Here is a 26,013-nt window from a genome sequence, read left to right as displayed (position 1 = left end):
CTGTCACAGTTGCAATAAAGCATTAAGATAATTCTATGATCCAAAGTGAACATAAAATTAGAATTAGCACATGTGTGTGTATGTGCATGTGGGCATGCGTGTCTGTATGTGAGATTATCAATGAGATATTATTACAGCATCGCAACCACCATACATATTGATATTGCATATGCATTGTTCATATGACTCTTGAGGCCTTGAAGTATGTCTATCGAATCAAATACTTTCAAAGGACTGACAGGAAAACATTTGCCTCTTTCATGCATTCTTCGTGAGAGAAATTCTGGTCATTTTAAAAGGGTTTAACATTGTTTGCTCCTGTCTTTGAAAGTATTTGAATGGCATGACGCTGTGGCTTGACTACATATTATTGATTTAATCTAACAATGTGCATAAAAAGGCTCACCAACTTTTCTGTTTACCAGATAATTAGACTAATTGAATTGAAGAAAGAAGCTTCTTTAAACAGAGGCTCCTACAAACCCTTGAAAAAAGAACGCTGCAACTAATCACTTATGCCCTCAGAGCAGGAGTTCTACATCCATTAAAATCAGTATGCTCAAAGTAATTAATTGGGACATGACCTCAATTAGAGGGTAGATTACCACGCTTGTGTCAACTTGCTGAACGCAGGAGGATTAAATTGCAACCTGTGTGTCTGAATGGTTACACTGCAGTCATGAATAGGAGGGTCTCTGGGATGCACTCTGGTGTTTAAAGCGGCCCTCAGTGGCATCCTCAGTGGTACATAATGGAGTCCACTCCAAATATGGCGGCATAATGCTATTGGTTATCCTCTGCTTTATTGCCACTAGTGCCGCTGTCACATTCAAATATTCATCAGCAGGACTACCAGGTGCCGCCAACAGGAAATCCCGTAATTGTACCGCTTTGTCTTCCTCAGCCAGAGTCACTGGAAAGCAACAGTACTTTAGAGCGCAGAATTACAATTGAATAGGTGAAAATAACCATTAAAATGCAAAATTACCAGATGTGCAGCAGTCCTGTGGTAAGGCCCCGGTTTGATAAAGCACCAAGTTGCTGGAGCTGAAATTCACAAATGGCTCCAAGCAGAAAGATGGTTTGGAGCACCAGGCATGGCCGGGTGGGGGGCTATAAATCACCCATGGGTAAGGGCTTTTTAATGCAGCGCTCCCTGCTCACAACCCACATTTCCTGATGCTGCACAGCCACGTAAAAGATGAGATCCCCCTCGGGGAATACCCGCCTGAGACACTTCAGGTGAAGGCTCCGTGCTATTTTCTTATGCATTCAAATGAATAAATAAACAACAAAAAAGAATATGTATACATTTAAACACAATTCCAAACTTTCCTTTTGGAAAAGACTATGATTTGAACTAGTCAACTGCTTTGTTTAAGTTCTTGTTGGTCACAGTTCTAGGCCAGAAAATCTTAAAAACAGAAAAAACATTAGTTCCATTGTTAGTTATGCAGTAGGCTTGAGAAGTAAAACGTTTTGTTTTTTTAACAAAGGGCATTCCTTAATTTGTTATATAAGTTGAAAGTAATGAAAGCCTTCTTTTGAATTTCTGAGATTTTTATCATTGATGTCAGCACTGACAAGCCCAAGATTATGAAGGGCACTTTAAAATTTGAAAGAAGAGAAGAGGTGCTAAGATGACTGCTTGACATAGTGGTTAATAAGCTCTGAGTCTCTTCACTTTGAACTATTGCTGATGGCTTTAGAGACACTTTCTGAAATGACCTTGAAAATGAGATTTCTTAGGATAGCATAACAAATTTGTAGCTCAGAATATTGAGTGAGTATACTTACAACTCATAAAAAGGCACGTATATTTCATAATGATCCTCATCAAGCCACATATTAATAATTATGAAAAGGAAATTTATTTTTCCTCTCATGTTTTTCATACAAAATAAGTCAAACCTTTTTATTCTTCAATAAGGCTTGTGATCAAATATAATATAATAGGGCCCTCATAATGCATTTTGCAAAGTCAGGTACTGCAGCGAATAATAATAATAATAATAATAATAATAATAATAATAATAATAATAATAATAATAATACCGGCTTTTTGAGATTCCCTGCTGTGTCAACAGAAAAACAAAGGATAGGCGATTGGGCACAAGATTATTTTCCTATAATGAATTTCATGTTCCATGAGTGAATTGAAGGTCATATTGAGCCTTGCTCACCCTGAGTGGAAATATGAAGGTAAGATGTTCAAAGTTCCTTACCGGATATGAGAAATCTCTGGAATTTGCAGACATCTGACAGTGGTTAATAGCCAATATTTCTCCATTCAGACATCAAAATGCAATGTCTTCAAGTGTCACCCACAGTCCATTTCACGGAACATCTGAGTCTACACATCAAAACACTGCTCTGTCATTCATTGATTTCTTGATCCATAAAATTATAATGCATAATGAATAACTGCCATTCTAAGAAACTGTACAAATACAAATTTACAAAGCTTCTAACATAAAATAAATGTTTTTGCCGTTTTATTCCATTTTTATGTTTTCATATACACATATACATATCTGCTGTATTGATAAATCAATTTTGGTTATTCAGACCTGTATGTTCAAGATTTGCATGTTTTGTGCAGACATTTGCAAACAGAGCAAATTTTCGTTGTGCAGGTTAATCTTTGCAGACATGTTCGGTTCACTGATTTCCAAGAGGAGTTCAGATTCAGGCACCTTTGCAGTATAGTTTCCATGGTAACAGGAAAATGATTTTCTCAGCTAGCAGAAGATTCTGCTCTGAAATACACAAGGATATTGTCATTATGTTCTGTGCACATTATAGGTTAGCCATTACCAGCTTGTTTGTTTTGAATACTAGGCATCAGTTTGCATACACATATAATGCCATTCATCTGGAGTTGTCTGTATTAACCAGCTACATTACTTGGATATGCATAGCTATCATTTTGGTCATTCATTTTTTACATGTCTAGCTGTTTTACTCATTTCTGATATTTTACTGCAATAATATAAAAGGCACATAAAAACAACAACAAAAAAAACAGTACAACCAAACCATAATACTTTAAAGTACATTCAGCAATTAAATGTAAAAACATAAAAACAAGCTATACATTATTTTCCTTGAATTATGATGTATCTATAATGGAAGTTGACATGTCCAGCTTGGTTAAAGCACACACACACACACACACACACACAGAGTGCGGTCCATAAGTATTTGACACATTTTTGTTGTTTTGGCTCTGTACTCTCGCACATTGAATCTGAAATGAAACAATGAACATGAGGTTAAAGTGCTCATTTGAGGGTATTTACTGTACATCCTTACTGGATCCTTAATCCCTGTAGGAATTACAGCCTTTTTTTTTTTTTTACATCATCCTCCATGAAAATGTATTTTCTAAAGGTTGATATGATAAACTATTTAAAAACCACTCTACCATTTTAACATTATTACCAATTGACAATATTGAATCTAACAAATCCATATCCAGTGATTCATGTAGGAATTACAACCCTTTTTAGATATAGTCCCCCAATTTAGGGGACCATAAGTAAATGGACATATTAACATAATCTTGAAGTTGTCGTATTTAGTACTTGGTTGCAAATCCTTCACATTCAATGTCTGACTAAAGACTGAGGCCCACAGACATGACCTGACACTGGGTATCTTCTCCAGTGATGTTCTACCAGGTCTGTACTACAGCCGTCTTCAGTTTGTGTTTGTTTTTGGGGGGAATTTTGCATTCAATCTTGTCTTCAGCAACTGAAACAGCTGTTCAGTTGGATTTAGGCAGCTGACTTTTTGGCACCAATAAACTCCTTAGATTTAGCAGTAAGTTTGGTGACATTGTCTTGCTACAAGGTGAGGCACCGTCCAATGAGTTCTGAGGCATTTGGTTGGATCTCAGCAGACAAGATGTTTATGGTACACTTCAGAATTCATCCTGCTGCTGCCGTCAGCAGTCACATCTTCAGACAAGTGAGCCAGTTCCAGTGGCAACCATACATGCCCAAGCCATAACACTACTTCCACCATGTTTTCTATAAATGCACGTTGGAAATGCAATGCAGTTGGCTTACCTCTTCTTTGTTTCACTGGTGAAAGAAACATTTCAGATTTTAGTTCTGGGTTGTATTGATTTAGAGAAACTCAACAAGTCACATGACTTCAGGAGCCCCTTATTCATAGGATAAGTACAAATTTCATGGTGCCAGAATTCGATGAATAGTGCAAATGGATTGTGAAACCAAGTTGATGTATAAAACTGTTGATTTTGACACACCCAATGTTTTGGGCAAGTTTCTGATTGATTATGATTTTTCTACCTCATAATGGCCTGCTTTACTGCCATTGACACTTTTTCTTCTTTGGTCCTCATGTTGAGAGACAATGGCAACAGACTCCAAATTACAAATTACACTAATTATACACCAAACATACATACACACACACACACACACACACAATAGGTTTGTAATCATGATTCCAAGATTCCAGATTCCAAGTCAGTATCATCCATATCAGTGTTCCTATGTAAAATACAATCTTACAATGCCATTTCTCACAAAAACGTTTTTTTTCATACATGTAGAAATGACAAATTGAACTTTTATCAAAATATTCACACTGAATTGCACCCAGACAAGACTAATAAAACTTAAAATGCTTCACATGCAACGTACAGTATATTTAGAGCATGGATAGGCTTGAGCATTATAGATGCAAGAGTTAAACAATATCTTTGTAAAAATATATTCGCCACATTCCTAGACATGTGCACGGTTTCAATCTAATTTGTGAAGTTATCAAACTTTCAAAGCACTTAGATTCCGTGTAAGCTGCAGGAAATTCATGGGGACATCTGGAAGTATGTCTGAAGATTATTTGCAATTTTGTACGTATTAGCCATCAATGAGTGGAGAGCCCTGGACCTGGCTGAAACCTGCTTCACCTCAGGCTCATTACTGCACAGACTAGACTGTAATCCCAAGAAATTCCCTGTTGTTGTTAACTGATTCACTGCACTACTCATTCCCAGGCCTAACCAATCAGAGCCCATGGCGCATGGACTCAGGTATGGCCTTCTCCACAAGAGCGTGTGTTCTCCCTTTGTAGTTTTTTTTAAGAAGCAGATGCCTGAACATTTCCACATATACAAGTTTATGGTTTAAATTTTCCAGTAATTCTGATTTGTGCCATTGCACCATGTTGAGTAGTGTAAATATGGACTTTTAGCCATAATAGAAATTTTAGCCATAATAATACTTTTTTTTCATGATGTTACAGGAAGATGCATTTATGGTATAACCTGCATTTTATAATGAGGCAGAAATAATGCAAGTTAAATATTCTGGAATTAATTTAAAAGCTGCAATATTTGAGTGGTTACAGTTCAATTTAAACTTCAACATAAAGTACAACGATGGTATACTGCAGTCCTTGATGTGTATGCACACATTCAACCTAGCCCCCTTGTTCTGCTGGTAGAACGCAACCTGAATGTGATTGCACAGTGCTGGGAAAACTTTTTCTTTAGGATCCCACCTGAAGCCTTTAATCTCAGTTGCCCACTGATAGGGGGTGCTAACTAAGAGTAGGAGAAGCCATTTGTGGTCTATCGTCACTTGCAAGCTAAGTAACAGGAAGAGTGCGCTGGAAGTGCCAAAATGCCACGGAAGCACAGAGGTCGGCTCTGCTTTACTGATGGCTATTATGTATTATGGAGTGAAAGGAGTTGACAATGAGGGTGAATGCTGCACTGGTGGGCCCTGGTGTATGTGCAGGGGACAGATTTGATGAATGGGGTTGCCTGTCAAGATAAAGCGTGGCATGTGCCCTTCCATTGAGTCACTTGATAGCAGTCTAAGAGCCGCTGCTGTAAGTTGTTCCTTGGGTGGCAGCGCAGAGTTGCGAGCTTCCATCTGATGTCCCAAGGTGCTGTGGAAAGAACTTCTTGAATCCAGTTGTACAATTTTGAATGACCAATTATATTTGTAGGCCCATCCGATGCCAAGAAACACTCTTGGTCAATCTAGGAGAGTAATGATTGGAATGCATGTGATCCAAAGCATGCTCCCTGCTGCTTCTTCGTAACGCAGTTGGCCCAGGCAGACAGCAACGCCTCGATTGACCAAAGGAGGTGCTCTTGCACAACAAGGAGGGTGAGGCCCAGCCGACTTAGACCCCTTTTCCTTCGGTGATGGACGCTATGGCTAATTGTGCAATGCCCCATGGGAATCCCAGCCACAGTCAGCACTTGCACAGTCCCGACTCAATTTGGGTCAGTCACTGCATCAAGAACAGGCTTAAGCTGGACGAGCCAGTAGGGAGGCTCACCACTCTACCCTAGAGCAAAGACACTTAACAAGACACGCTTCAGTAAACACAACCTTATATTTCAATATGTAAAAATATAAGTCCTTCAACTCTCTTGGGAAAAGTAATGTAATGTAAATATTTTTTTTCCCTTTTCACTTGTGAAACACGAATACATTAAAGATTAGTTTTTCATATGGATATCCTGTTAATAGCATACTATTTGAAATTGCCATCGCTTTTTTCAGAAAGGTTTCTAATTTATGACAATGTGCTCATTTGTAGATATTGCATGTTACAATGACAACCAGAACAAATTAGATAATTTGGGCTTTAATTGAGACTGTAACTGGGAATTTATCAAAAATTATCTTCTGAAATGAAACACTACAAATAGCATTGTTTTTTAAATTCCAACTTTTGTCAAAAGAATATTCCCAACAGTGAAGAAAATATGTTTGTTATTTCAGCGCTAAATAAGAGCATGCACCTCTTATGTCCAGAAAAAGTGTCTTTTATACTTGGCACATTAGTATTCTTACACATTGTGAGAACTCAGAGCCAAGTTTCAATTAAGCAATGCCCACACACGTCCAATGGGTACAATAGGTAAGTGCCGGCATTACCGGGATTAAAATAGAGCTCTTCACCGCTAAAACTAATAATCAGAGAAATCAACGGCTGACATCAAAGGAGTCAGGATGTAGGACATAATGGGAAAGATGGCTCATCAAAGTGTGAATCTCGTTAGGATTCTCCACCGTAATGCAAGTCTTTTAAGGCGGCAGGAGGAAGACACGGGGCAATTTGCGAACTAAATGGACTCAGAATGTGCAGATTACATGCGTAGCCCGTGGAAATCAGCACTATAAAGAGGAGAGGTGCCGTAATTCCGGAAAGATAAAGAATAACAAGTGAGATACCTGTTACTACCTGTAAACTGTGTTAAATTCAGTGAAATAGCGCACCGTCTTCATTGTGTAGAATTTGCTTTGCATTTAAGATTAAAGCAAAGGTCAGCGCTTCCGCGATGGCATAAATGGGGACACTGACATTCAGGGCATGAGCAATGTTTCTGGCAATCATGTTGTTTTGTACTGTAGCTTCTTTGAATGGCTATTTAAAAGCGAATACGTTCATGTTCAAGGAGGAAAATATTGAATAAATGTTATAGGCCTAAACCATACCCACTATGTCACCTCAAAATTGTTTTTAATTTATAATATTTCATATTTATAACAAAACCTTCCAACAGCATATAGCCTAATTGTGTATGTTACATCTGGCATAATCACTTCACATGAGTTACAGAATATGGGCGCTTTTGTTCACTATCCACTCAAAGCCATGCAATATAGCTATATACAGTAGTTATATACAGCAATACAGTGCAATATGGTTATAGATCGTAATAATTTTTGCACAGCATGGCCTGATCAAACACATAATTGTAACAGCTATTATAAGCAGTTTAGATGTGTTATCTTAGGCTGTTACTATGGATGTAAAATTTATTTCCACACAGATTTGACAGTGCTCAGACCTGCAAACTCCCAGGCTTGCCTGAGACATGCCCTGTAATGCCAAATATGGATGGATCTTCTGATGTGCCCAGGTTTGTGTAGTTTTCATTTTTTAATCATTCAAATTAATGTCATATTTCGGTCTTTTTCATAGATTTCTACCAAATAATCCACATTCAAAAACAAAATATTTGGCAACAAAATAATGCGTCAAAACATAGGAAAGAGCATACAATATCACCAGCAATGTCTTAATCTGTGCATTATTTTAATCCTTTCGTGGTTTTCTGAAACATGATGCACATTTAAATAATGTGCAATGGATAAATATGAAAAAAATTCTATGGGTTTACACATATGATGCAAAGTTCATTAGTACAATGCACATTACGTAAGAGTGGATCCAAACCCTGCATAAATATGTTTCTCTCTGGCAAAACCATTTAACGGTCTTGCAGTTTTGACCATTAAAACACAATTTTAGGAGTATGAGCTGAAAAAAACTTGCATAATTTCAGAGAAAACAACCAACCAGTCTTTTAATCTAAGATTTCAAGAAAGAAAACCAGAAGACATTTTACATATGTAATTATCCATTAACATCAGTATACATCCGTTTATATGTGGATTTAATAAAGCTTTCTGCACTGTGGTTTGCTGCACTGTGGACTATTTTACTTAACTAATGACAAGTCTGATCAAAAATGATCAAAAATGCCATGTATTTCTGCAATAACCTTTTCAGGTAAAATCCTCCAATAACGACAGAGGTTCTGCTCGTTAATTCTCACGCTCGTTACAGGTGGACAGAAATCACAGAGCCCCTCTGTGAAGTGGACCTTCTTGCGGCTCGGTCCCTTTCATCCGACGGTCCGTTCGAAACCGCGCCTTAGAACGCACAACGTCCCGCAATCAAAGGAAGCCATCGCGCCTTCGAGATGAGACTGATTGCTTTCGCAATCCGTAATTAAGCCAGAGCGATCAGAAAAGGCGGGGCTTTGTAGCAGGTTTCAGACTACCGGGGAGCATTTCGCCTCAGGCGCCGCTCATTCGAAGAAGGTTAATGCCAGAATAAATAACCATCCTTGGAGTCATTATTGGGATTAGCGCATAATTCTCCTCAAAGTTGCACGGTCCTAGCCAGGGTTTGTTACAGTTTACGGCCGTATTAAGGAGGGCCAAGGAGATTACCGCGGGATGTCTGTCAATCGAAGCGCCCCACCCCTGCTGTCACAGGTTCGCCTTGATCTTCTGTAAATTGCCAGCGAGCATGAATGATGGAAATGAGGCAGTAACTGAGCAGGGCACTACAGTCATATTTTAGTCCATTTATTTTTTAAGATTCGTAAGAGCTACAATGATTTCCATGCAACTGCATGTTAGAAACTGAAAACAAGGTGTAAATTTACATTTACATTTGTTTTTTTAATTAATCAGATTTTTAAAACTCATTTTCCATTGGAAAAACACGTTCACATTTATTGACAAATGTGCAATTTATACCACTACATCTTTTATTTAAACTGTTCATTTTATTTCACATGATAGGCTTACAAATATTAATATCATTATGGCCGCTTTTCAACAAAGCAAAACACTGCACTGATGAAGGTCCAAATCAAGACGTGTCCTCAAACAGGCTGAATCTGCATCTTCACAGGTTCCAGGCCCTTGACCTCCGTGCCGCATTTCGGACACGAGAGGTACATGTCAGCTATGGAGTGGCTCTTCACGCAGTAGTAGCAGAAGACGTGGCTGCAGCCCACGGTGTGCGGCATGGTTGGCCACTCGCCGCAGAGGGCACACTCGGTGCAGTGGGCGGCCTCCGCGGGCACGCCCTGCCCTTCCGGGGGAGAGAAGAGAGAGCGCACGCTCGCTTTCAGTCTGCGCGTGTTGACCAGGGGGAAGAGGAAGATGAGGAACTCGGCGAAGCCGTGCCAGAGCAGCTCGCGGTTCACGTACTGGAACCCGACGTCGCGGACGCCCTGGGGCCGGCTGAACACCGCCCTCACCCCCAGGAACCGCTCGGTCAGGGTGGGAAACCGTCCCTTCTGAAGGAAAACCAGGAAGTTGAGGAGGCTGGCCACTTTGGCGAAGCCGTCGAGGAACGCGAGCGCGCGGCGGGCTTTGTGAACGGCGGACTCGGCGGGGCGGTTGAGGAACAGGCTGTGAGACCGCTCTTTGAGCCACTTCTCTCCGATGGCGCACAGGGCAAACCACAGCTTCTGCCTCCGACTCATCGGCCGGTACCTCCGGGCCTGCGAGAGATCGTTTTTGTATCTGATGTTGAGCAGGGACTGCCCCGCCGTGGCACTGCGGGAATAGACGGTGAACCTCCACAGAAGGAGCTGTAGGAGTGCTTTCAGCTCCGGTTCAAAGGGGGTTAAATGTCCGGGTTTGAAATGCTGGAAACACTGGCTGAACTGTGACCAAACAAGCTGCTCCAGAGCGGTATCCAGTTCAAAAGCATCCAGCTGACTTATTCTCAAAACCGGAGTTAAAGTGCTTGGACTGTCTTCCGCGGAAGGGTCTCCTCGGGTTTCATCTACAGGCAGAAGAAGGAAACGGTTATGGGTTTTTGCATTTGGGCTGAAATCACTTTTCACATGTAAAGCCCGTAGTAAATGCCTTTTTTCGGCTCTGCTGTGCGCTGGCACTGGATGCCTAATGCCGGTCCCTCTGGAGATTTAGAGTGCGGACAAATCACATCACAGAAGATTATCCAAACAGCACAGGCTTGGCAATGCGGTAAACATCCGCCATGTGGAACTACTTTACTTTGGCCGCTTTTATTTTGGATCTCAGCGCTGTGACATTCCCCAATTCTTCACCGCTTACTGTTCTGTCACTTGGAGGTTTTTTTTTTTTTTAACAGGGGACTCTCAAACTCAGTTCAGAGCCTCGCCGTGCATGCTGGGTATTCTTCCAACCGTAATTGCAATTCCTGTATAACAAGCTGTTGTTTTTCTAATTACACACAAACAGGTATTCATCTAGCAAAGAATGAATATTGCATATTCATTTACAAACTTAACTGATAATGTCTCACATAGCTAAAGGCTTTATATGCTGTAATGTGCTCTGGAAGATGGTTCCAGGGTTTTGGAAACTGTTCCCAATTGTTCCTTTTGAAAGGGTTTAGCCTACACTGATGAGGCTAACTGGCAGCCCTACAGCTGAAATCAGTCTTAAATGCTGAAAATGTACACCTGTTCATTGAAACGAATCCATTTATTTTTTAAAATGGTCAAAAACATAAAACATATTGAGCCAAACAGGTTTTCAGTGACCTCAACTGATCAACAGATTCAGACCTGATCAACAGATTAGCTGAAACAAAACCAGGCACACACAGCAGAGCCCCAGGACCAACAAAACAAATAAAATTAAATGCAATCTAACATTTCTTCCAACATTATTTTGGTTATGATGAGCCTGTATACAGGAGGAAAACAGAAAATAAATAAATACATAAGTAAATAAATCAATTCTGAAAAAGAAGTTGACAAAAAGAAAAGTAGGCTAATTTATAATTCCTAAACTTGGCTCCATCATATTAAAATGGCATAAAAAAAATACATCAGTGTCACATATGGCCCAGTGACACTGCATTTCCCCAGTCATTATCAGTCAGATAACACCCTGGCCATGCGTACAGGAAAATCCTTGAATGCAGAGAGGCAGTGGACTAGGTGAGACAAATTATAGCTCCAATCCACTCTAGGGATACAAAGTCTTGATATTCTTTTCAAAGCTTTTATTGAGTAGTTTACAAGTTATGAATGAATATGTTTTATTTGGGAACATATTATTGACAGCGACCTATCAATAGTAATGTGACTATTGTCGAGGGTCTGTCAATATTAATGTAATTATGATTTAGAGCATCACATGGATGTTAGCTGGGGCAAGTAACATCTCCTACAGGGCTGCTATCAATACCGGGATTACTATTGACAAGTTCTTTCAGACTCATAGTACTTGCCAGATATATTACAACTAGACACTTCTGTCAATGTGGACTGCCTATAAAAATTAAGCATTTAAATTTACAAGGCTTTAACTACAGAACTGGAAATCTATGGTTCTTAAGTAATCATCAAAACTCGCAATCGATGGCTGTGTTTACTGAAATTGTAAACAAGAGACATGCCCAGCACGCAGAGTTCATGCGATTCACGTACAGCCATTGCCCATGAGACAATGACTTTATAATTCTCACATCTATCAGTACTGGGAAAAAGCCGTTTTGGCAGGTTGCGCTTGTCCGCTTGAATGGAGCTAGAAAATACAAACAAACACAGCTTTGCAATCAAAATCTCCTTTCACCTCAGATGGTGGTCAGAGGGAAGTTCTCTCAACAATGAGACAAGAACAATTAGGCAGTCAGCAATATGTGACCATTCAAATGAAGACAAATGCTTTTCAGTACTGGAAGTTACATTTTAACAAAATCATATGGCTGAGGCTGTGCAGATAGTGTCCAAGATTTCTATGTAGCACTGAAACAAAGAAATATCCGAAATATCTCCAAATACGGGGGGAAATTAATACCATGTGTGTACTGTCAAAATGGATGGGAGGTACACTGCTAATGTTGAACACATGAGTGAGAGGGGCTTTGATAACCTGTGGTGGGTGACACATGACTGACATCAGCACAACAAATCAGGCATCATCCCCCCCAAAAAAGCGCTTCCTCTAGGGTAAGGCCTGCAATGGCGGAGAAGATAAGCAGAGAATCAGCCTGACCTTGGGCATCGCGGCACAGGGGAGATGGGGGACAGGGACGTCCCGCAGCAACTGGAAGATCTGGAATCCTGGGAATTCAAGGAGGCTGCGCTCTCTTGACCTTGGGCTTAGTCATAGCGCCAATGACCATAATGCACAGAGGCCCTCTAGAGGGTCCTCGGCGTCCATAAGACTTTGGCTCAAACGCGGCGTTAGCGACGTGCGCGGTCACGTTTCCTTTCACAAGCCCCACAATCACTGCCAAATGCTGTGAGCACACAAGAGCTTACAGTACAGTCTATGTGAATCCAAAAGACAGGACTAAATACATTTATGGCACACAAGCAATGTAGGACTAAATCTGAGTGTCAAGTAAATTAAATATACCCAAGAATAAACATTTATTGGAAGGCTTCTTAGAGATACCGTTATTTCTTCAGAAAGGGTGCAACAGCCTGCTCAAGCAAAACAATAATGTAACTACTAAAATGAACAAGAATTTTCCAACGCTGAAATGTTTGGAAAAAGGCAGTTTTAATGGAATGATCTTTGAAGTTGATCACCTCCACAGCTGCGACTACAGACTAATTTAAAAACTCCAGTTTATCAAATAGGCTATATAGGCTACATTTGTGAGGTACAGTTCCAAAGTGTTTTACTGTGCCACTGCAACCTTATGCAGTCAAGTGCTATTTCAATGATATAGCATGCAAATCATCTCTCTATAGACACATTAATTAAATGAAACAATGTTTGTTTTTCATTAAATTTGAAAAATGAATTTATGCAAGAGGTCAAACCTTAAGCTCTACTGAGTAACTTGATCATCCCCCTCTTTCTCACCAGTGTTGGTAATGTTCACCAGATAAAATCTGATGAGAATGCCCATTTTTGAACTTTCAAAGTGATGTCATTCTGAAAACAGCTTACAGGGACACTAAAATTATCCACTCAGTGACCAGACTAATTGTTATGGGTCTGTATCATAAAAAATAGATGTGTGCAAATGCATTGGGGTCCATGGCCCTTGCTGTCGCAACACTAATGCTTTATCAGGGCATCCCTATTTCCCTAATCACCAAAGAATTCTGAAAGCTGGAGGGTCAGGGGTAAGTTAATGTCTGAAACACATCCTTTAAAGCACGGCTGACACAAAGATATGTGCTTTGCTTAATCTAGTTTGCCGAGAACGTAAATTATTTAAAAGAATTAATTGATTCTGCGAGTATGAAGGTGGAAGATGCAAAGCCTGTATAAGTAATAAGTACAGGGGTTCTCAGGAATACAACTTAAAAACTCATAAAACATTTAGTGGCTGAAGCAGCACACTAAAAGACGAGAACAGCTAATAAATGAGGAAACTGCAAAGTTGTACCTAACAGGCTAAATTGAGCATTGAACCTCTACATCATGCGAACAGAAATGCCTCAGCATATTTAATACCTACAAACATAGTCCCATTATAGACATGGAAAGGCACACACAGGATATGCTAAATGCGGTAAAAGACAATATCAAAATAGGCCATGTTCCGCCAAGTTCATCTCCGTGTACAAAAATGCACGTTTTAGTACATACGAGCCGTTTTATATGCATTGTTAAATGATGCTGTTATGATTAAAACGACAGTGCAAATGAAGTACTGAGTGGGGTTATAAGAAGCCCGTGTTTGCCAAACACCTTGTCGTCCCCTGGGAAACTAGGTCTATAATCACTATGCAGAACACTGATCCTAAGCAAAGATGGCAAATGTTAAGATTGACGTGCTGCATAATAATACAAAATAAAAACGGCAAAATGTTCCATTTTCCAACCTTGGCTTCTTCAGCGAGTTACTTAATTCATCTCGGTCAGCTTAATGAAATTAAACCCTGTGGTTAATTGATGTCCACACCGAATGACATCATTATTCAGTGAGATTGCTTCCATTCAAATAATGCTCTCACCTTTGCATGCTGATATAAACCTACTAGGGATACAAAAGAGGCATAACTCATTTTCTGTGTAACCAAGTTGCCTGATGTTACACAGAAATTAATCATCTTCAAAGCCCCCTACTCCTATCAACTCCAAACTAATCCTCCAAATTGATACAGTATGTCAGCTAACCCATGCTTTCACTTGCACATATAAGAAGGCATATCATGGACTGCATTTATATAGCTAAACTGGTAAAATGTTGAAATTACAGCAGTCTAACTTGGTGGAGCTGCATCATTCAAGATGGAGTTTACTTGGGGACAAAAATACTATTTACTGTATTAAGTGACTTATTTGTGCATTTAAGATGCATTTGCAACACATGACACAACAATTCTCATTGGCACCATACAGGGGAAGCAAGAACACATTAGCCAAAACTATATGTAAGAATAATGTAAGAATAATTTTACATCTACATGAGAAATTATTGAAATCCTTGCAGATTTGGCTGCCAAAACCATAAAACTCAATCATTTCAAATGCTTCTTTTGGAGGAATCTATACACAACCCCTTGACCCCAGCTGAGATCATACAAGTCTAACTCCATTTCACTGATTCTTTCTAAATCCACTCATTATGTTAAGTGTGTACTTCACCATTTGAGCTCAATATAATCCTGAGTTATCAACTCCCTGAAATTGCACTCAATAATAACAACACCAATTCTTGAACCTTGAGTTCCTTATATATTTTGTACTTTGCTTTAAACACATTTTTGCTTTACAAGTCAAGAACACAACATGATAATTACAGTGAGGATTAGGCTTGAATGAAGTAAGTTGCAAGCAGACTGAAAAAGGGAGATAAAGGACAATGATTAAGTGGGGTGAGTAGAAGTAAGTGGAGCCAAAAAAAATCAATAACGCCAACTTTGGTATAATGCTTTGCTTACACCGACTAGGGTGTTTAGATGAACTTTGATCTCTACATTCTGAGTCTGTTTCTATTCATTAGTCACTTGCAGTGAATGGAGTACTGCCAGTATTGTGTGTGTATGTTTGTGTGTGCACACGCCTGCGTGTGTGTTTAGGAAATATATTTCATACATCTGTAAAATAACAGTGGTGATAAACCCTCCATATGCTGACACAGAAGCCCCTCCCCTGGAATGCCTGTACATATATTGTACGACATAGAATCTTATATATGTAGATATGCATACCCATCTATATTTATCCAGATACTTTTTTTTTGTCGTCAAAATGTAACTGAGACAATGTTTCTAAAAACAGTTCCAACTGGTGGAAATGCAACCAGTACTAGTGGTGCATTGTATACGAACACTTTTTTGTAATATTGCTCAATGTCTGTTACTAAAAAAAAAAAAAAAAAAAAAAACATGGGAGACATTAGACTAAAGGAAGACATTATGGATTTGGCCTCATAGTCATTGTTTTATTTGAAAATACACATTTGATTACTATAGAGGAAAAACAACTGACACAACTGTCACAATACTCTGTATTTGCATGTAGCCTATATATTATATAGATATATATGTGTGTGTGTGTGTGCGTATTATATATACACATATATATTCTGCATATACAATGAGCACCATAATGTTTAGGACAAAGCCATTTTATATATATATATATATATTTTTTTAATTTTATTTTTTATTTTATTTCTTGCTTTAGCACTGTACTTCATGATTTTGTATTTGTAATTAAACAATTCACATGTGGTTACAGTGCAGATTCTCAGATTTTATTAAAGGGTATTTTAATACATTTTGGTTTCACCATTGTAGAAATAACAACACTTTTTATACAAAGCCCATTTCAGGGAATCACAATGTTTGGGACAAATGGCTTCACAGATGTTTCTGGTTAGTCAGGTGTTTTCAACAGTTTCTTTACAGCAAGTATAAGAGAGCTTTCAGTACCTAGTCTTGATTCTAGGCTTTTGGTTGCTTTTGGATTTTGTTATTGTCGTTTGTCAGCATATGCACCACCAGAGTTGTGCCAATTAAAGTCAAGAAAGACATTATGAGCCTGAGAAAAATGAGGGGGAAAAAAAATATATATATAGGCCAAACCTTAGGCTTATCAAAATCAACTGTCTGGAACAGCATTAAGAAGAAAAAGAGCACTGGTTAGCTCAGTAATCGCTAAGGTTTAGAATACGATTACTGCAGCTGCAGTAATTGCAATGACTTGAGGGCAGTTATTATATTTAGGTATCCACAGCAATCTTCTGTGGACAAAAAAAAAAGAAGCAAAACCCGATGTCTACGTTAACCATTGGTGTCTAGAACATAGCTAATTACCAAGTCCTTTCTTATTTCCTACGTAATTGCTACTCAAAGTGTATGTGATCGTCACTCGTCTAGAAAACTATGGCACATGGTATATGGGCAGAATGTAGCAGGTACATTTTGTATCTAGCTAGCAAGTCAGCAAGGAATTTGCTACACCGTGCAGTATCATTATATGATAATAATCTTTCTTGGTCGGGCAGAGATATATAGCATTAGTTAGGTATATAATTATATATATTATGGGTGCACTGACGTTGACCATGTTGCTACCGTGAATCGCACTATGATCAGTTTAACTGTTCGACGTATTCTTGACATTATTATAATAGGCTAATATGTGGAAAATACGTGCGTCTGTTTTCCTGAAATTACTGGTAGGAATACGCATAACAAGCCGTGCACATGTCGATAATTTCGTTGAACAACGCCATGTCTGCAAAAATAAATAATAATGAGAAATAATTATTTACCCATATTTTAGTTTGTACACGAATATTTTCAGATCCTCTTGCTCGGGAACCTTACATTTCCGGATCACACAACGATAGCCACCCCTCTAAAATATGCAGGCCAATCACCTTTTTCTTTGGTCATGGGCCTATGACAACCATGAAACCAATCACCTGACTCAGCGAGGCAAACACAAAAATCACAGCGAGGCGACCAGAAATGGGAGGGCCCTTCAGATTGTTTACTAAATCTCAACCTAACCCTTGACTACAGTTTTCTTGTAATTTTAACCAATCACTGTGTCGATATTGACATGTAACCAATCATATTCCGCTTGTAGGCGGGCATTACAGGTAGCGAACTAGGCATGACCATGCTTTTACAGTTGCCGTCCGTTTAACGAAAACGGGTCTTACCACCGAATACGAATACCAATGAATGGCAAGTTGAAATCGAATAGACTAGAATTACAGTGTTTTTAGCGAATAATTACATTTTGTCTTCCAGCGTAATAAAGCGAGCCGCCACTGTCGTTTATTAAAATAATAATAATTAGTTTGGCCAGATACTGTTTCACTTGCTAGTCTGATAAACTTTGTGGCCATGATCATGCTAGGCAACATGAGCTTGTTAGACGGAATGATAGAGAAAGTTACAGTAGTTGGCCGAACAAGCTAACGTTAGTTACATTCAGGTATCACGAATACAAAACGTGTATTTAGCAATCCTCAGGGTTTCGCTGGCTTTCAATGTGCGTTTTGCTACCCAACTGTTCGCAGGCTTTTAAAGTTTGCTAGTCTAACTACGTTGTAACTGCAATTTGGAAACTGGTAATGAAATGGAGAAAAGATGCCGAAATGCCACTGAATGCCAAGAAAACAGTATGTCAGTCTGTGACAGCGATGTTTTGAAGCATAGAATCGTGCCTCCCCCAGAACGGGGTGAGGGGAGACTTCGCTGCCCTGTAACCAGGAACATGAGACACCTCCTGGACGAATTCAAGGGCTTGTACGAAGAGAGACTGAGGCGCCTGGAATTCGAAACAGGAGGCGGGAGTCATGAAGAGATTTTACGGGTAGGCATCATGCCATGTGTCCATACAGCCTTGGACTAGCTGGGAAGAGGGACTGTGATTATGCTAGCAAATAGAAATAACGTAGGTAGCTAGCATTTAGCTATGGGCAGGTGCACGTGTCGATACATCCTATAGGACCTATTCCAGTGATCAGCTCTGGCTGTTTAATTTGTCCCTTTAGTAAACTGTTGCACACATCATCACAACCTCTCTTTCAGTTTGGCTCATACATAGATCTTACATAAACGACCAACGTCTGTATGCCTTTCATTAAATACAACGCTTCGTTAGTCCAATAAGCTATTTCGATACTAACTAGCTAGATGCTAGCTATGTGAACGCTTTTTAGGGATTCATGCTGCGCGTCACAACCGTCAAATCTTTGGCTCGTCAGGTGCGCAAAACCACATTGTACAATTTAGCTAATGCAATTAGGAAGGCCCATCTTTAACTTATAACCGTAGATAGATGAAATCAGTTATTATGAAGAAAAAAACTCAGTCTGTTCCTTAGAAATGTCAAGCATTGAATAGTGCCTGTATAAATAGGGAAATTGTTGGCTTGTTTTTAGGAGCAATGAGCATGTTTCAGGAAACGTGTACGATCACATTTTATCTCAAACTGCGTGTAAGAACGTTTCCAAGAACATTTCTGAATTCATCATTTTTTTTCTTATCTGTTTTTGTTGGCTGTTTTATTATGCAAACCACATGTACAGCATTGCATATAAAATTTACAAACAGCCAACATTTCTAAAAACTAAAGTAAGAATAATTTAAGAAAAGTTTTGTGAATGAGGCCCAATGTTTGTAAATTAACGGAATTGCTTTGCTAAACAAATGCGGCATTCATAGAACCAGTTTGTCGTATCAGTTCAGTTAGTAACTCTTCCGTCTTGTAACATGCATCAAAATACAGACCTTGCGGAAAGAAAAAAAAAAAAATTGTCATTTGAACTAATTTAATTACAAACTAAAATTTCTTGCTTTACATCAGAATGGTGTACAAAACAAGGTTTTAGGAATAAGGCTTGGCACATAATAAAGTTGTGCATTTGGGGACTATACTAGATTTCAGCAACGGCATAGATGTTACAGGAACAATCATTGGAAGTCCACTTACAACAGTGGAGCTAACATCAAGTCTAGCGTGGAGTTACATAAATGCAGAACGGAATACCATCTTAGTAAACACGCTCATGCGTGTTTCTTAGCTGTCTTCTGGGGACATTTCAGCTCAATTAAATATTGTCATTGCTAATGTTTTAAGGGGCCTACATTAACAAAACTGAGTTCTATGCAACCTTTTATATTTAGCTTACTTTACAAAACCAATATAGTAAGAGCATTATCAAATTTCAAAACAGTTGAAAATATTATTGTTTGCCCTATTTATCACTGACTTATTGTATTCTTGGTAATGTTCCAAGCATTGTTCATTTTGCCAGTTCCTAGACATGGCCTAGTTTAAACGGTTATATGAAAGTATTACGTTTGAGTCAGGCAAATGTACAACAGAAACAGCATCCAGGCAAAGAGATATTTGAGGTAGCCTGCACATTAATTGACTTGGGTACAGAGAGTTGGTCTAAGCAGCTGGGAAATGGGCAGTCGGGAGTTTAGTGATAATGGTTCTGGATTTTGTGAATTACGGGATCAAACAGTGTGGGTGCGAGTTGATTTTTCTCAGAAGAATGCACCTTCTGGGATAGAGGGAGTATCAAGGAGCAGGAGCAGAGAGAATATCACACATGCATTGCATGATGGTTCCATGCAGATCTTTTTTTTACACAGGAGACCGACATCATGCACCCAGACCAATACAAACATCTCCTATTCAGCATTGGACACAATTTATTTCTAAAAATTGCTGGCATTGATTGGTTGTTGTTTTTCTAGCCAAGCATCCATCATTTAATTTGAAATACTAGGCCCATTCATGGAATTGTTTCTTAATCAGATGTCTGCAAGGTAAACTGTCCAGTCTGACCTTATGTACAAAGAAAAAAGTGTTATAAAAGTGTATACTTGCTTGGACTGCGTTTATTTTTGATTGCAGATGAAAGTACGCATTCTGAATTCCTATGTGAATGACCTGTGTGACCAAAACCAAGTTTTGATCCAAACGGTGGAAGATCTTGAGAAGGAAGCCAATGGAAAGGTTGCCTTCTTGGAGGCGAAGATTCACAGTTCTGACCAGATTATTGATGTAAGTTAACATATGTTCAGAAACGTTTCGTAAGAAAATAGTCTGCTGCGTTATTACTTTGCATTCATGTGTATACCCGTTATCATTCAGTATTTTTGTGGTGCAATTTCATGTGTTTTATAGTTGTCCATTAATGTTTTTTTTCCCATTTCAATGTCATTTTTGAAAGGAAATGATTAGACACAGCATGTGTGTAATTAGAGCCAATGGGTCAGGCCGCCTGTACCTTTTTTGATTGTTTGTTTAAAACACACTTGGCTGACCCCAAAGGCGACTGTGACAATCAACTTGGTAAGTTTCACAAACACGCTCCTGCAGATGATGAATAACGGTGATGATTTGTAATGATTTATTTAGGGAAATGGTGTACTTCAGATGTTTTTTTTATTTAAAGACATTGTCTTTCAGCACCAGCTCACAGTGACATTCATCTCCCGTTCATGAATAAATGTAGGAGGATGTTAAAAGCACAATAGTCTGTTGCAAGTTTCAAAACAGAAAAGCAAACAAATTGGGGACATTTTTCTTTCAGTATGGTATTAAAGGGTGCTGTGTGGCCTTTGTGTTGTTCTGTGCTATAAAACACAGAGGAGACCGAGGACTAAAAGGAACAAGTAGGTATGGCCTTCACATAAGGTCTTAGCATTTGAATCTCTGTAACTGTCTGGTTCTGATTCAGACACTCAGATGATAATTTGTATAGGTGTTTACCAATTCCCATTGTATTCCAGTATCATTTCTGTCTGTGCAGGCTTTGTGAGCTTTGTGTATTTTGATATGAAAAGCTGAAAGCATTTATTTCTTTCAAGGTTACCGTTTTCTTCATTAAGTCCATCCAGTTTACCTTAAGAACTCTTAGCAAAACCATGGCTTTAATGTCTAACCAAAATTACTCTGTTCTTTTGGTTTAATACATAAAAAATATGCTGTTTTTTGTGTCTGGAATTTTGCAAGTCTCTTGTAATTTTGTAATTTTATTTGCATTAGATTTTACAGTAGTTTCAAAAATGGATTGGCATTGTGCTTTTTTCCCTTGAATTGTGGTAAGTAAGGTAGGTTCTTTGGTGAACACATTTTACAGGTTCGTTTACCACGTGCATTAAGACCATTAGCATTATGTTGGGAGGGCAGAAAGGGTAAATAAACAGAGATAATAAACTACAAAATCAAGACAGCTAAACTATTTTGTGAAAAAGGACCAGCACACTGCCCAGAACTGGTCTAGAAACCTAATCCTACCACCCTCTACCAACTGAAAAAAGGAAAATAAGATAACCAAACCGTTTATTAAAAAGAAAAAAAAAGCAAATCGCTGGCTCTGTCCTACCTTTAGGATTGCTTTCTTACAAGACATCAAGCCTGGCAATAAAATAAATAAGCTATTTACCTTTCTTAGCACAGTCTTTTGTGAGCGTTCGCATTTTTCTTAATTTTCACGAGCAGTAGATTTGAATGTTGGCTCACTGAAAATCTATCAGAGTTGTGTCACAGGGAACACGACAGTTGTCACTAAGTGATAACTGTTATAAGAGTACCAGAGAACAGAGAACATATACCGGAGGATACGTACTGTAATAAGATGAACATAAGCAATTTTTGTACCCCATGTCTAAAATGTAGTGTGCAAATATATGGAAACATGCGTCCATATTAATTTGCACGTCATGTAGTAACTGCTATTTAGGGAATGTTACATTGATAGATATTTTAAATAATTGATTAATCACCATGTTAAATTATTCAGGCCTATTCAGTGTTTGGTTATTGATGTAGAAGGATTGTAAAGCCTTGGCTTTGGTTTGGAATCAGTAAGGGTCCGCATGGCACACTTCACATTGATAAGTGTTTTTATTGTTCGACCTCTGGAAACTAAGGTTGCTAGTTTGACTTTTTTATTTTGCATCAGAGAAATGAATGAGGGCGTAGCGAGGGTTCAAAGGAAACCAAATAAGGTTTATAGCACAATATAAATGAGTACATTATTGCATTTACCTCAGAGTTTATTGGTTGGTGTGCTATATTTCAATTAATCTGTCATGAATGCAGCTTGTTTATGTCCCTCTTTGGTATCTGGAATAGCAGGAATTTGATTTGAGTCAGGAATGGTATTTGGCTGCTTCAGATGCATATTACACAGTTGTCCCAAGACTGTACTAAACATTATTATAATGACTATAATTAGAGCTGAAATTGATTCAGAGGATTCAAAGCTACCTTTAGGTTGTAAAATTATAAAAGATGTAATGGAGTTGCTTGTATGGATGTCAGAATTCTGTAATAGACTGTAATGTCTTTTATTTTCAAATGCAGTGTATCAGTATAATCTTTGTTTGTGCTTGCCGCACAGTGTTTGGTACAGTTAGCTTTCTGATATTAGCGTGGGGTGTTAAGGGTAAATTTAAGGGCGTGCTATTTTCAGGGCCTATTTAGGTGTTGAGCAAGAGCTCTCAAACGGCACTCACTCGAACAGTGAGTTATTTTTTAATGTAGTCGCTGAAGCCCACTTAACGGAACCAGGACGGGGACGCAGATTGAAGTGTCGTAACGAGGCGAGGCCGCGGAGAAAGGCTAAAGCTCGCTGTGTGGCTTCGGCAGGATCTGGGCTATCAGAAGAGGAGCCTGGAGGAGAACAGGGAGGGCCTCCACAGCGAGATGGTGGACATGAAGCTGGACATCAGCACCCTCTCCAGACTGATCCGGCAGGCCCAGCACACGCACAAGCTGGACGTGAGTCGCATGCCGCCGTTGTTCTTTTTTAGTTTTTTTTGCTTTTTGTACATCATGGGGACAGCCCAGTGTTCATAAGCCGGAACCCCCCCCCCCTACTTCAGTATAGAATTTCATTTTCTGGCCGCGGCTTCTCCGGATCCAGCAGTCCCCAGCAGTCCTCCTTTGATCCAGTCACCTCCCGCTCCTCTCATTTCCACCCAGCGCGGCGCTCCAGGTCAGCGGCTTCCACTTGACCTCACTGGTCAGGAAAGGGCCCTCCAGCCTGGGCGACCAGGCCTATCCCAGAGGTCTCCCCGGGCCCTCCCTCCAATCAGGGCCTCCGGAGGCCTCATCCATCTCTTTGATCCGCACGGCGCTCCGCTCTCAGGGCCCGCGCGCGGCCGGTCACATGCTGGCGGGCTGACGGCGGCGGCGGCGGAGCGAGGGGGGGCGAAGGCGTCGAACTCGTGCCAAATCACGTCCCCGCCCGCCAATGAATGCGAATCAGCCTGAGAAGTTATTGCTGCGCGGTCGCTAGCTCTGCGGCCACTAGCTCTGCAGGGCACCGACAAGCGCCACGCCAGGTCAGCCTCAGCTGTGACGGGCTGCCCGGCGGGGTTCCACGCCGCAGCTCACCGGGGCTTGGTGCGGTATTAACGGTCCCCGGGAGGCCGGCGACCCAGCGGTGTCAGCACTGCGCCGCCCTGTTTCAGGAAAGCAGACACTCCGAAGCAGGCCGCTGAGCCCAAACACAAACACTGCAAATCGACTAGGAGGCGCAGTTTAAGCTGAATGGGAATGCATGAAGTCACAAGTAAGCAAAATTGTATGCTTAGTGATTTCTAAATTAGCCTCTCCACAGTGCTCACACAGAGGGATCAGCGAGCGCTAAGAACAGTGGGAAGCACTTGGAAGAGTGTGTGTGTGTGTGTGTGTGTGTGTGTGTGGTTAAGGAGTGATGGGGGGTCATGATTGCAGGCTATGCTAATACTGTTGTTAATGACTTCCTTTTGAGTGATAATTGATCAGCTTCATTACCATATTAAGTCCCTAATCATATGTCACTGGAGTGGAGCCCTGTAATAAATGCTCTGTTTGATTTTTGAAATAATGAACTAATTAGACTAATTAAAATCAATAGAGGTGCCAATACAAGGTTAGCATTCGGAATGCGGTCTCTATCTGCGTTTAGTAAAAGTCACCAGCTCAGTGAAAAAGGAATCTAATGCTGATTTATGAGAGCTTGACGGTCGTTAGTTAGGATAAATTGCTTGTAGTAGCAGAGACAGCATTATTCAAGTACAAGATACTAAGTGCATTGTAAGGTCAGCAATAAGGGCAAACTTACATATGTAGTTGTATGCCCTTGTAAACCCACATTAATATATCAGCTGGATGGCATACTGTACCTCTGAATACAGATACGGAGATTACAACAGGCAAGTGCTCCGGGTTCACTTACAGAAAGCAAAGAGTGCAACGTCTGAAGAGATCACTGCTACCAGGCCGATTCTTTTGTACAACCAACCGTATTAGAATATGCAGTTCATTTTAGGTGATTTTTTGATAATATAATTGGTCTGAATAAAAATGACATTCATACCAATGTATTTGTCTATTAACAAACAACGTAAATGTGTTTAAATGTTTCATTTGATCCTACGTGAATGAAAAGCTATTTAGTTCAAGAGTTTAAGCCTGTATAGAATATGAAAGATTTTGAACCTTATGGGGGCTAAATTAATATCTTACTCTAAGGCTGGCCCAGTGGTCAATAATGTCTGAGGTCCTGTTATTTGAAAGTACTGTGTACTGTGCAGTTTTTATTCCAGAGATATTTGCGTTAATATTTGCATGCACTGGAATATGTTAATCTGGCGGGTTGGTATCAGTTCATGTACCAGTTGCAGTGCAGATCTACGCTTGTGGATGAAATGCAGTTTGCTACTGTACCTGAGCAGGGATTTGTTTCCAGGGAAAACGCACATCTGCAGGAGGTGAAGGTCAGTGGAGAGGAGGACCCTCTAATGTGGTGGCAAAGCAACGAAACCTCACTTCCCTTAGCATAAGCTAGCTGCATGTGTGCGTGGCAGGTGCATCATGGGAAGGGGCTTTTAGCACAGCTGGGGACCCCTGTGCCAGCACTCGTGGCTCTTCCCTGCTGGAAACGTGTAGCGGGGAAAGCCCACGGAAGCGGTGGGGTGAAACCCTGTTGTGGGTGTTCATTTATCTTCCGTTAATCCTTTGTGTGGTGTGTTTGGCAATATAAACAGCATCGTGGGGACATAAGCATACAGTGCCCTCCATTCTGATAACTGCGCTGACTGGTTTCTTTCTATAAGATGACATTATGCAAATGTGATTGTTTCCTAACCATTTTTTTGGATGTATTTTTGTCCAGCTCTTCAGTGCTAAATATTGTACTGCTTGGTCTTACGTCCGCAGTAATGCATAGCAAATGTATATTTCTGAGCCAGGAAATGACAAAAATGTGGGTGCATCATTTGAAGGCCACTGGTGACCCAGATTTGTGTGTTGTTGTGAACATTCAGTGTTGATTATAACAGTACGGCGGTCCATTTTCTGTCTGCTTCACCACTTGCTGTTGAGAGAGGTTAAGCGGCCATGCCTCTCCTTGCCTCGTAAGGTATTTTTCATATTCTAGTTATATTAATGCACACAATTATCGCGAAAAGTAATTTGTGTGATGCAGCATCCATGTTTCTAAACTGTTATATATCAGTACCGCCTTAGTGTGTTG

General features: G+C 39.9%; 2 protein-coding genes across 3 annotated transcripts in view; one reads left to right on the top strand and one right to left on the bottom strand.

Annotated features, from left to right (window-relative positions):
* Positions 1-9,145: 9,145 nt before the first annotated feature.
* On the bottom strand, positions 9,146-17,359 carry pex2 (peroxisomal biogenesis factor 2). The gene is made up of 2 exons (XM_035412495.1): positions 17,281-17,359; positions 9,146-10,377 (listed from the first exon to the last, which is right to left on the bottom strand). The coding sequence occupies exons 1-2, from the start codon at positions 17,282-17,284 to the stop codon at positions 9,464-9,466; spliced, it is 918 nt and encodes a 305-aa protein (XP_035268386.1). The 5' UTR covers positions 17,285-17,359; the 3' UTR covers positions 9,146-9,463.
* A 284-nt stretch (positions 17,360-17,643) lies between these two features.
* Positions 17,644-26,013, top strand: part of LOC118226517 (trichohyalin-like) — a 126,063-nt gene continuing 117,693 nt past the window's right edge. Inside the window, exons 1-4 of one of the 2 annotated variants that reach the window (XM_035416229.1) lie at positions 17,661-17,701; positions 18,196-18,335; positions 20,394-20,543; positions 23,139-23,270. In XM_035416229.1, the coding sequence (XP_035272120.1) occupies positions 17,695-17,701; positions 18,196-18,335; positions 20,394-20,543; positions 23,139-23,270 (429 nt within the window). In that variant the 5' untranslated portion in view covers positions 17,661-17,694. Of the gene's footprint in view, positions 18,336-20,393; positions 20,544-23,138; positions 23,271-26,013 lie in introns of both variants that reach the window. The other variant, XM_035416228.1, reaches the window with a different exon arrangement.

This window comes from Anguilla anguilla, chromosome 4 (assembly GCF_013347855.1).
Source record: "Anguilla anguilla isolate fAngAng1 chromosome 4, fAngAng1.pri, whole genome shotgun sequence".
NCBI lineage: Eukaryota > Metazoa > Chordata > Actinopteri > Anguilliformes > Anguillidae > Anguilla > Anguilla anguilla.
This window is presented reverse-complemented; position numbering and strand designations above follow the sequence as displayed.